The sequence below is a fragment of the Bombina bombina genome, chromosome 7 (assembly GCF_027579735.1).
Source record: "Bombina bombina isolate aBomBom1 chromosome 7, aBomBom1.pri, whole genome shotgun sequence".
Lineage (NCBI taxonomy): Eukaryota > Metazoa > Chordata > Amphibia > Anura > Bombinatoridae > Bombina > Bombina bombina.
The window spans coordinates 592,483,389-592,496,198 of NC_069505.1; the positions used below are offsets into that span (position 1 = coordinate 592,483,389).

The 12,810-nt window shown below is 35.0% G+C and overlaps 1 protein-coding gene across 1 annotated transcript in view; it reads right to left on the reverse strand.

The window, feature by feature from the left end:
• Positions 1 to 2,714: 2,714 nt before the first annotated feature.
• LOC128667163 (zinc finger protein 568) overlaps positions 2,715 to 12,810 on the reverse strand; it is an 84,274-nt gene continuing 74,178 nt past the window's right edge. Inside the window, exon 5 of the mRNA XM_053722096.1 lies at positions 2,715 to 4,785. Coding sequence (XP_053578071.1) covers positions 3,854 to 4,785 — 932 coding nt within the window. The 3' untranslated portion in view covers positions 2,715 to 3,853. The remainder of the gene's footprint in view (positions 4,786 to 12,810) is intronic.

Genomic DNA, 12,810 nt, shown 5'->3' on the forward strand with positions numbered 1-12,810 from the left:
TAAAGACACATGTATATTTACACAGTATGATAAAGTAATGAGATCTGATTATACCTACAGATATAAGATAAAGACACATGTATATGTACACAATGTGATAAAGTAATGAGATCTGATTATACCTACAGATATAAGATAAAGACACATGTATATGTACACAGTGTGATACAGTAATGAGATCTGATTATAACTACAGATATAAGATAAAGACACATGTATATGTATGTACACAACGTGATAAAGTAATGAGATCTGATTATACCTACAGATATACGATAAAGACACGTGTATATGTACACAGTGTGATAAAGTAATGAGATCTGATTATACCTACAGATATACGATAAAGACACATGTATATGTACACAGTGTGATAAAGTAATGAGATCTGATTATACCTACATATATAAGATAAAGACACATGTATATGTACACAATGTGATAAAGTAATGAGGTCTGATTATACCTACAGATATAAGATATAGACACATGTATATGTACACAATGTGATAAAGTAATGCAGTAATGAGATCTGATTATACCTACAGATATAATATAAAGAAACATGTATATGTACACAATGTGATAAAGTAATGAGATCTGATTATACCTACAGATATAAGATAAAGACACATGTATATGTACACAATGTGATAAAGTAATGAGATCTGATTATACCTACAGATATAAGATAAAGACACATGTCTATGTACACAATGTGATACAGTAATGAGATCTGATTATACCTACAGTAATAAGATAAAGACACATGTATATGTACACAATGTGATACAGTAATGAGATCTGATTATACCTACAGATATATGATAGACACATGTATATGTACACAGTGTGATAAAGTAATGAGATCTGATTATACCTACAGATATAAGATACAGACACATGTATATGTACACAGTGTGATAAAGTAATGAGATCTGATTATACCTACAGATATAAGATAAAGACACATGTCTATGTACACAATGTGATACAGTAATTAGATCTGATTATACCTACAGTTATAAGATAAAGACACATGTATATGTACACAATGTGATACAGTAATGAGATCTGATTATACCTACAGTTATAAGATAAAGACACATGTATATGTACACAGTGTGATAAAGTAATGAGAAATGATTATACCTACAGATATAAGATAGACACATGTATATGTACACAGTGTGATAAAGTAATGAAATCTGATTATACCTACAGATATAAGACACATGTATATGTACACAATGTGATACAGTAATGAGATCTGATTATACCTATAGATATAAGATAAAGAAGCAATGTGATAAAGTCATGAGATCTGATTATACCTATAGATATAAGATAAAGAAGCAATGTGATAAAGTAATGAGATCTGATTATACCTACAGATATAAGATAAAGACACATGTATATGTACACAGTGTGATAAAGTAATGAGAAATGATTATACCTACAGATATAAGATAGACACATGTATATGTACACAGTGTGATAAAGTAATGAAATCTGATTATACCTACAGATATAAGACACATGTATATGTACACAATGTGATACAGTAATGAGATCTGATTATACCTATAGATATAAGATAAAGAAGCAATGTGATAAAGTCATGAGATCTGATTATACCTACAGATATAAGATAAAGACACATGTATATGTACACAATGTGATAAAGTAATGAGATCTGATTATACCTACAGATATAAGATAAAGACACATGTATATGTACACAGTGTGATAAAGTAATAAGATCTGATTATACCTACAGATATAAAATACAGACACATGTAGATGTACACAGTGTGATAAAGTAATGAGATCTGATTATACCTACAGATATAAGATAAAGACACATGTATATGTACACAGTGTGATAAAGTAATGATATCTGATTATACCTACAGATATAAGATAAAGACACATGTATATGTACACAGTGTGATAATGTAATGAGATCTGATTATACCTACAGATATAAGATAAAGACACATGTCTATGTACACAATGTGATACAGTAATGAGATCTGATTATACCTACAGATATAAGATAAAGACACATATATATGTACACAGTGTGATACAGTAATGAGATCTGATTATACCTACAGATATAAGATAAAGACACATGTATATGTACATAATGTGATAAAGTAATGAGATCTGATTATACCTACACGCTCAACCCATTTTATTAGGTTGTGGCTTTAAAACACAAAATCAGTTAACTCATAGACACAAATAAACCTTAAACAGAAAATCCTGTACATTTTATACTCTGCAGATACTAAAAAAGTAATTGGAAACACATTAAGGGAACAACAATTTTATAGTATACTGTCCCTTTAATATAACTGTGTTGGTTATGCAAAACCGGGGAATGGGTAATAAAGGGATTATCTATCTTGTTAAACAATAACAATTCTGGTGTAGACTGTCCCTTTAATCTAACAATATTGGTTGTGCAAAGCTGGGGAACTGGTAATAAAGGCGTGGTCTATCGTTTTAAACAATACAAAGAGTAGACTGTCCCTTTAAGGACTCTAGTTGCATATTCTTCCACAGGAAGTTTATTACGTGCAAGATTTACACTGAGCGTAATCTGGAATTGGTCGGCCACTCTCTGCTTTTTATTGTTGGCATTTAAAGGGACGTGGAAGTCAAAATTAGAATTCCGTATTCAAACAAAGCATAACATAAAAAAATAAAATACTAGTTTACTTTTATTGCCAAATGTACTTATTTATTTTACTCTCCTTTGTTGAAATGTAGTTTTTTTTCTGTGAGAGAATACTAAGGTAGGCTTAGTACTGTGCATGTGTCTTCAGGACTATATGTATAATATTGTGACAAACACTGTTGCCGTATTGTGCTCAAGACACAAGCACAGTCCTAAGCCTACATGCCTGATTTTCTAAAAAAAAGGACACCAAGAGAACTAAGCAAAATCAGTACTAGAAGTCAATTGTATAGTTGTTTTAAAACGACTTGTTCTATCCAATCCATATAAGTTTAATTTTGACTTTACTCTCCCTTTAAGAAAAATTTCAAGTTGCTTCTATTATCGATTTGACTTAATTCTCTTTATATCCTTTGTTGAAAGGTATACCTAGCTAGGATTAGGAGCAGCAATGTACTACTACTGGGAGCGAAATGCGGATTGGTGACTGCAAATATATGCCTCTTGTCATTGGCTCGCCGGTTGTGTTTAGCTAACTTTAACTATGTATTTAATCCATTTGTAGGGATTAAACATATAGTTATATACTAGCAATAATATAATAATACATTGCTGTAGCAGAGCATGTTATTTGTGCATTTTCTGTCCCTTTAAACACATAGTTCTCTGCCAGTAACAGCACAATTATAAAAAGGCACTAACAGATTACAGCATATTATTATTTCCTTATGTCCCAATCATTTAGACTTTAATATGAAAAAATAAACTAGTAATACAAAGAAATAAAAGACAAAACATCCCCATGGTTAAATAGAAAGTGATTTGCATACAGATTTTTTTAAAGGGATATGAAACCCAAATGTTTTCTTTCATGATTCTGATAGAGCAGTGATTTTAGCAACTTTCTAATTTACTCCTATTATCAATTTGGTATCTTTATTTGAAAAAGCATGGATGTAAGCTTAGGAGCCAGCCCATTTTTTGTTCAGAAACCTGGGTAGCGCTTGCTGATTGGTGGCTAAGTTAATGAATCACAAAAGAAAAAAAAAATTGGTGTTCATATCCCTTTAAAATATGGAATTATTTTTGTGTGTGCAAGATTTATATTTGCGTTTAAAAATAAACTATAAGCTTTTTTTATAAAAATGAAACTTTTCTTTAAAATCATTTACACACTGCGGACTCCAAGTGTCTTTTTTTATGTCGAACAAGATCAGACGACCGCGTAAATCTTTTACCACATTCGCTGCAGTTGTACGGCTTGTAAGCTTGATGCACTTTCTCGTGACGCACAAGGTCTGATTTGGATACAAAAGATTTTCCGCACACGTTGCACGTATACGGTCTTTCTCCTGTGTGTTTTCTCTGGTGTATGACAAGATGGAATCTGGTGACGTAACTTTTCCCACAATCGCTGCAGATATAGGTCCCCTCTCCTGTGTGGATTTTTTTATGCGTAGCAAAATTTCCACGACTGATAAAACGCTTCCCACATTCGTTGCATGAAAAGGGCCTTTCTCCTGTGTGTTTTCGTTGGTGGATCACCAGATTGGAACCTTGAGTATAGCTTTTGCCACAATCACGGCACACATACGGCCGACCACCTTGTTGCGTTACCGTAGGCTTAATGTCTTTGTCACCCTTTTTCAAGTCCTTTTTGTTGTGCGACACCTCATGCCTTACAGGATATCTGTACGTTTGATCTCTGATGAAGTCTTTAGGGATATGTTTTTCCATTTCAGAAGGACCATGATTAATATTTTCAGAACTTAATGAAGTTGATTCCTCTATAGGGCTATTTTCATGATTAATACCAATATCCAGCCTTCCTCCGCTGTAGTTTAATTTTACAACTTTTATGTTATTTTCCAAAATAACTTTATTTGGATCGCCAACACAGTCACGAATAATATTATCTTGTGTCACGTCATTTTTTTCACACGTGGCTTCCTGCAATAATATTTCTTTGGAACATATTAATTTCAGTTCATTGTTATAGGCTCCACATTTTGCAACGTTATCTTCCACCGAAGGGTTTCCGCCCGTAGGGAAGTCTTCACAATTCTCGACCTTGATTTCTATTCGGCCTTCCAACTCTAAATATAAACAAACAAATAAAAAAACATTACAAAACATTTATATTTTTTAAATATAAACAAGTTATATAAAACAGCCAAAATGACCAAGCCTGGGAAAACGCTTGCTATAGTAAAGGGACATAAATCCTAATTGTTTCTTCCATGATTCAGATAAAACATATCAGGGTTTTTTTTAAAAATACAATTAAAGTATATTATGGGATTTACTTAATTCTCTTGGCAGGTTGAAAATCTGGGTAAGCAGGCTCAGGAGTGGGCACGTCTATTAACAATGTTATACATTTGCAAGAGCACTAAATGGCAGCCATGATAGCTGCCACATAGTGCTCTAAACATGTGCACACTACTTACCTAGGATTGTTCTTCAACAAAGAATACCATGTGAACAAACTAAATTTGATAATATAAGTAAATAGGAAACTTTTTTATGCTCTGTCTGAATCACAAAAGAAAAACTTTGGGTTTCATGTCTCCTACAAAGGGAATTGAAAGTCAAAATTCAACCCTCATGATTCAGATAGAGTGGGGTCAGCAACCTTCGGCTCCCAGATGTTTTGGAACTACATTTCCCACGATGCTGAGACACTCTTTAGGCTATCTGAGCATCATGGGAAATGTAGTTACAAAACATCTGGGAGCCGAAGGTTGCTGACCCCTGAGAGACTGTACAGTTTTAAAAAAAACTTTCCAATTTACTTAGATATAAAATGTACTTTTTTTGTGGTTTTCATAGCCATAAGAGAATTCTGAGGTAGGCTTAGGAGCGTACACGTAACTTGAACACTATAGATATAATATTGAAACTGCTGCCATTTAGGGATTAAAATGGACACTGTGCTGTAAATGTTTATTTTCCGTTAATGTATTCAAAAGACGTATACCAGCTACGGGGCAATAAATGTATAGAATATTGTTAATCGCAGCTGAAGTAGTTGGTTTTGCTGACCATCCATAAAGACAATTTAAGTTCCTAATTGTTGGTCTTTGTTCATAGAGAGAAAGATAAGCGGCTCTGCTCTTCCAACAGACTCAGCCTGTTTAAATGGGCATGCTCTTTAGAACAATTGGTGGTGGTTTAAATGAGAAAACATATATATATATTAAATATGAAAATAAAGATAAAGTATTATTTCCCCAGAGATTTTACCCTACAGCTGGCAAAACAAATCATTGGGAACACATTAAGAGGGGACATTTCTACTGTACAGTGTCCCTTTAGGAGCTTCTATGTGTCACTCCTGTCACGAGTCAGCTCTTTTAGGGACTACGTATTGCTGTACAAGCATATATGGCTCCTTCTTTACAGACAAAATATGTGTTTTACACTTAACACAGTAGAATTGCATAACAAAAAGACAATGCAATAGCACTTACTCTGAATTTTAAATGAGCAGTAGTTTTTTTTTTAAAGACAAATTTCAAAATTGACTTCATTTTTGCAGCCCCCTGTATTCATGTGAAAGCCATCAGCCAATCACAGACTCATATACATTGTGAATTCTTGCACATGCTTAGTAAGGGCTGGTGCGTTAGAATGTGTGCATAACAGACTGTGCACAATTTTCAAGGCCTTTTGTCATTAAGTAAGTTATTCTCTGCTTGTTTCTGCATATCGTTGCTATCTCAATATTATGTTTATTATTTTATAATATCAGTAAACCTGTATAATCAACAAATTTGTAATATACAATAACACTTTATGTTTCAAGAGCAATTTTTTTTTATTTTTTTTTTAGAAATGTCAAAATTTCACTCCATTTCCCTGCCCCTGTACCATGTGACAACCATCACTTAATCAGACTCCTATACGTGTACACTGTGATCTCTTGCACATGCTCAGTAGAACCTGGTGCCTTAGAAAGTGTATATGTAAAAATCATAAAAATTTAATTTTGAGTTCAGTGTCATTTGTTTAGGTTGACCTAACTGTCACATTACTGTGTCATCAATACTTAAAGGGACAGTCTAGACCCAATACACCATTTTGATTACTTATTGTTACATACCAGAGACGCATCCTGCAACTGGTCACATATCTATAAGCTTGTAAGAAGTACATGAAACATCAAAATAGTCCTTGTTAGGAGCAGAAAATAGCTGCAAGCTCCACCCACCTACTGAGTGTATATTTTAGTTATGTTTCTCCAATCACAATCAAATCTTAAAGGGACATTAAACACTAAATAGAATGATGCATTCAAAAAAAGATTAGTCTGAGAATAACGTGTAGATGTGTTATTTTAAAGTTTCATTAGCTGTGTAAATAGTGACAAAATCAGTGTCTATAAAACAATGGGAGCTGCCATGTTGTAACTTACTTAAAGGGACAGTATACACTCATTTTCATATAACTGCATGTAATAGACACTACTATAAATAATAAGATGCACAGATACTGATATAAAAATCCAGTATAAAACTGTTTAAAAACTTACTTAGAAGCTCTCCAGCTAGCTGGAAAGCCCACTGCAAGTGGGAAATAAGACACTCCCCCTCCCCCTTCTTTTGCATATGAAAAGACCCTTTATATAAACAGGAGCAAGCTGGAGAAGGTAGCTGACGGTATTCAAATAATACTTTGGGGCTTGGTTAGGAGTCTGAAAATCAGAGCAATGTTATTTAAAAATAAGCAAAACTATACATTTTTAAAAATATTTTTTTTAATGGGCTATATAAATAGATCATCTACAAAACATTTATGCAAAGAAAAAATGAGTGTATAATGTCCCTTTAACCTTCTCTGATGTGGCCAATTAGGGACAGTTATAAATAGGTCACTAGAGTGTGCAGCCAATGGCTGTGAGGAATATAACAGTGTTCTGTACTCTCATTTCCAACAGGGACTGAAAAGCTCAGAATTTCAGAATAGAATCACATGAAAAGGGGACAAAATAAATAATGAAAGCATATTGCAGAGTTATATATATATACACACACACACACGATTTATCATTTTATGATACTGTCTCAAAGTGTTTAAATAAGTTTTCCTTCTCACACATAATGAGTGTGCACTGCTAAACTGTCATACAAGAAAACAGCTAACTTGACAAAGCTGTGGGCTGAGCTTGGCGGCCATTTTCAGAAGCTAACAAATAGTGATACTTTACAAGTTTAATGTACTTTTTACAAACTGTGGAACCTGTTACAAGATCCTTCTGTGGTATGTAACAAGAAGTATTAAAGAATAAGTATTGGATCAGTAATGGTGAACCTTGGCACTACAGATGTTTTAAAACTACATTTCCCATGATGCTCGGCTGGACTTCAGAGTGTCTAAGCATCATGGGAAATGTAATTCTGAAACATCTGGAGTGCCAAGGTTCACTATCACTGGTCTAGATTGTCCCTTTTTTCATGTATATGCACTTTGCCAGTACCTTTCTTATAACCCAGCAGTGCTTATTTTTAAAACTTTAGAACAGTTAAAGGGACACTGAACCCACATCTTTTCTTTTGTGATTCAGACAGAGCATGCAATTTTAAGCAACTTTCTAATTTACTCCTGTTATCAATGTTTCTTCATTCTCTTGCTATCTTTATTTGAAAAAGAAGGCATCTAAGCTAAGGAGCCAGCCAATTTTCGGTTCAGACCCACGGACAACACTTGTTTATTGGTGGGTGAATTTATCCACGAATCAGCAAGAACAACCCAGGTTGTTCACCAAAAATGGGCCGGCATCTAAACTTACATTCTTGCATTTCAAATAAAGATACCAAGAGAATGAAGAAAATTTGATAATAGGAGTAAATTAGAAAGTTGCTTAAAATTTTATGCTCTATCTGAATCATGAAAGAAAAAAATTGGGTTCAGTGTCCCTTTAATATTCTTCAGATAATATTAATGGGACATTAAACTTATGTTTTTTCTTTCCTAGTTCAGTTAGATTATTCAATTTTAAACAACTTTCCAATTTATTTCTATGATCAAATTTACTTCATTCTTTTAGTATCCTTTGTTGAAGGTGACGCAATTTACTACTGGGAGCTAGCTAAACACATTGAGCGAAACAGCGACAATAGGCTTATATGTGCAGCAGATAGCTCTCAGCAGTGCATTGCTAGTCCTGGGCCTACCTAGGCATGCTTTTCAACAAAGAATACCAAGAGAACAAAGCAAATTTGATAATAGTAAATGGGAAAGTTGTTCAAAATGAATTAAATATATGAATCCTGAAAGAACTATTTTGCTTCTAAGTATAAATTAAATTCTGTACCATGATTTATTTATTTTTGTCCTGTCTATGGAGCGTGAGACAGTTTTTCACACAAAAACCAGATAAGTTTAACGTCCCTTTAAAACTTACCTTGAGCTGGCATTGCAGAAGGACGTTTCCCAACAGCCCTTTAACAGTGAAGAGTCTTAAGAGGAATCACAGGGAGATTTTCTAATAGGATGCCCATGGTTGCCCGAGCAGAATGATAAACTCTACTGGTTAGCAATACCCTTATACTAAAGCATATCTGTAAAGGCGTTACATGAACATCTTTATGTAAAAAAGGAAGTTATATTATCTCATCCAATTGTAAAGGGACTTTAAGCAGCCAATCAGAATGCTTACAAGGAAGGGAGCGTGCATCTGGCATGTGCAGTCATGTTATATCCCCCTCAGTGTAAAGAAGATCACTATGAAATCTCTTAAGATTATGGTGAAATCCCACAAGATCACAGTAAAGCCAAGTGTGACCTCAGCACTGATGAATTCATTTGCAGTTGTTCTGTCTAAGGGCCCGAAAGTTAAAACCTCGCTGCTCAGGTTAATATTATAAGTTATCTGTCGTGCGCCAACAGATTCTGCAGCACACTAAGAAGTCTCGTCAGTCAGACAAAATAATACCTTGAGACATGTTTATGTTGCTATGTAGTGTTCATTATGTGAGACAGAGACTCCTACATTACAATAGAAAGTCAAAAAAAACAAAACAAAGATTTTATGTGATTTCTTTCCATGCCAGCGAGGTTTTGAATATTAGGCTCTAGGTATTGGGCTTTGGTATACAGACGGAGATAATGTAAAGAAGCATGTGTGTGTGTACAGAAAGTGATAAAATAAGATATGATTTCCCTTAAAACTCAACAAATTCAACCAATTTTAGTGGGTTGTGGTTTCAAAGCCATTTCATATACAAAAATAAAGATAAATAAGCAATTTATTATATTTTCTATACCCTGTGGCTAGCATAAGTCATTGGAAACATATTAAGGGGGGGGGGTACATTTTACAGTGAACTGTCGATTTACTTTTCTCTCTAGATGTTAAAATCTACTCATAGAAACACTTATTAGACTAAAGTAACCATTGTATGTATGTATTGGGTACTTGTAAAGCGCGGCTAATCACCCGTAAGGGTCTCAAGGCGCTGCTCATTTTATTGACCTCGGAAGGATGAAAGGCTGAGTGGACCTCGCCGAGGATCGAACCTGCAACCCTTGGGAGGCTACAGAGCTCAGCCACAGTGCTTAGCATGCTGAGCTATCTGTGTGAATGAAATTAACAATGGTAAAATATCTAACGCACATGGAGGAGACGCCCCATAGAGTAATCGAGTAGGACAACAAATAAAAAGACTGCTAGGTAGAGAACTTACAAGCGGAGATTAGTCCCCCAGCTGAGCTCCTCTCAGAGTACAATTCCAGGTATTCACCAAATCAGAGGAGGGTTTGAAGAGTGTCCTCTGCATTATTGGTAGGAAAATGCTTAAAGGGACATGAAAAAAAACCAAAATGTTTCTTTCATGGTTCAGATACAATTTTATACAACTTTCCAATTTATTATCAAATGTTCTTCGTTTTCGTATCCTTTGTTGAAATGGTGGAAGGTAAGCTCAGAAGAGTGCACGTGCCTGCAGTAATATATGGCAGCACTTTTGTAACCATGTTATACATTAGCAAGAGCACTAGATGGCAGCACTATTTCCTGTTATGTAGTACTAATGTTATACATTAGCAAGAGCACTAGATGGCAGCACTATTTCCAGTCATGTAGTACTAATGTTATATATTAGCAAGAGAACTAGAGGGCAGCACAATTTCCTGTTATGTAGTACTAATGTTATACATAAGCAAGAGCACTAGATGGCAGCACTATTTCCTGTCATGAAGTACTAATGTTATACATCAGCAAGAGCACTAGATGGCAGCACTATTTCCTGTCATGTAGTACTAATGTTATACATTAGCAAGAGCACTAGATGGCAGCACTATTTCCTGTCATGTAGTGCTAATGTTATACATTAGCAAGAGCACTAGATGGCAGCACTATTTCCTGTCATGTAGTACTAATGTTATACAATAGCAAGAGCACTAGATGGCAGCACTATTTCCTGTCATGTAGTACTAATGTTATACATTAGCAAGAGCACTAGATGGCAGCACTATTTCCTGTCATGTAGTACTAATGTTATACATTAGCAAGAGCACTAGATGGCAGCACTATTTCCTGTCATGTAGTACTAATGTTATACATTAACAAGAGCACTAGATGGCAGCACTATTTCCTGTCATGTAGTACTAATGTTACACATTAGCAAGAGCACTAGATGGCAGCACTATTTCCTGTCATGTAGTACTAATGTTATACATTAGCAAGAGCACTAGATGGCAGCACTATTTCCTGTCATGTAGTACTATTGTTATACATTAGCAAGAGCACTAGATGGCAGCACTATTTCCTATCATGTAGTACTGTTTTACATTAGCAAGAGCACTAGATGGCAGCACTATTTCCTGTCATGTAGTACTAATGTTATACATTAGCAAGAGCACTAGATGGCAGCACTATTACCTGTCATGTAGTACTAATGTTATACATTAGCAAGAGCACTAGAGGGCAGCACTATTTCCTGTTATGTAGTACTAATGTTATACATTAGCAAGAGCACTAGAGGGCAGCACTATTTCCTGTCATGTAGTACTAATGTTATACATCATCAAGAGCACTAGGTGGCAGCACTATTTCCTGTCATGTAGTGCTAATGTTATACATTAGCAAGAGCACTAGATGGCAGCACTATTTCCTGTCATGTAGTGCTAATGTTATACATTAGCAAGAGCACTAGAGGGCAGCACTATTTCCTGTCATGTAGTACTAATGTAATACATTAGCAAGAGCACTAGATGGCAGCACTATTTCCTGTTATGTAGTACTAATGTTATACATTAGCAAGAGCACTAGATAACAGCACTATTTCCTGTCATGTAGTACTAATGTTATACATTAGCAAGAGCACTAGATAACAGCACTATTTCCTGTCATGTAGTACTAATGTTATACATTAGCAAGAGCACTAGATGGCAGCACTATTACCTGTCATGTAGTACTAATGTTTTACATTAGCAAGAGCACTAGATGGCAGCACTATTACCTGTCATGTAGTACTAATGTTACACATTAGCAAGAGCACTAGATGGCAGCACTATTTCCTGTCATGTAGTACTCATGTTTTACATTATCAGGAGCACTAGATGGCAGCACTATTTCCTGTCATGTAGTGCTAAAGTTATACAGTAGCAAGAGCACTAGAGGGCAACACTATTTCCTGTCATGTAGTACTAAAGTTATACAGTAACAAGAGCACTAGAGGGCAGCACTATTTCCCGTCATGTAGTACTAATGTTATACATTAGCAAGAGCACTAGAGGCCAGCACTATTTCCTGTCATGTAGTACTAAAGTTATACAGTAGCAAGAGCACTAGGAGGGCAGCACTATTTCCTGTCATGTAGTACTAATGTTATACATTAGCAAGAGCACTAGATGGCAGCACTATTTCCTGTCATGTAGTACTAATGTTATACATTAGCAAGAGCACTAGATGGCAGCACTATTTCATGTCATGTAGTACTAATGTTATACATTAGCAAGAGCACTAGATGGCAGCACTATTTCCTGTCATGTAGTACTAATGTTATGCATTAGCAAGAGCACTAGAGGGCAGCACTATTTACTGTCATGTAGTACTAATGTTATACATTAGCAAGAGCACTAGATGGCAGCACTATTTCCTGTCATGTAGTACTAAT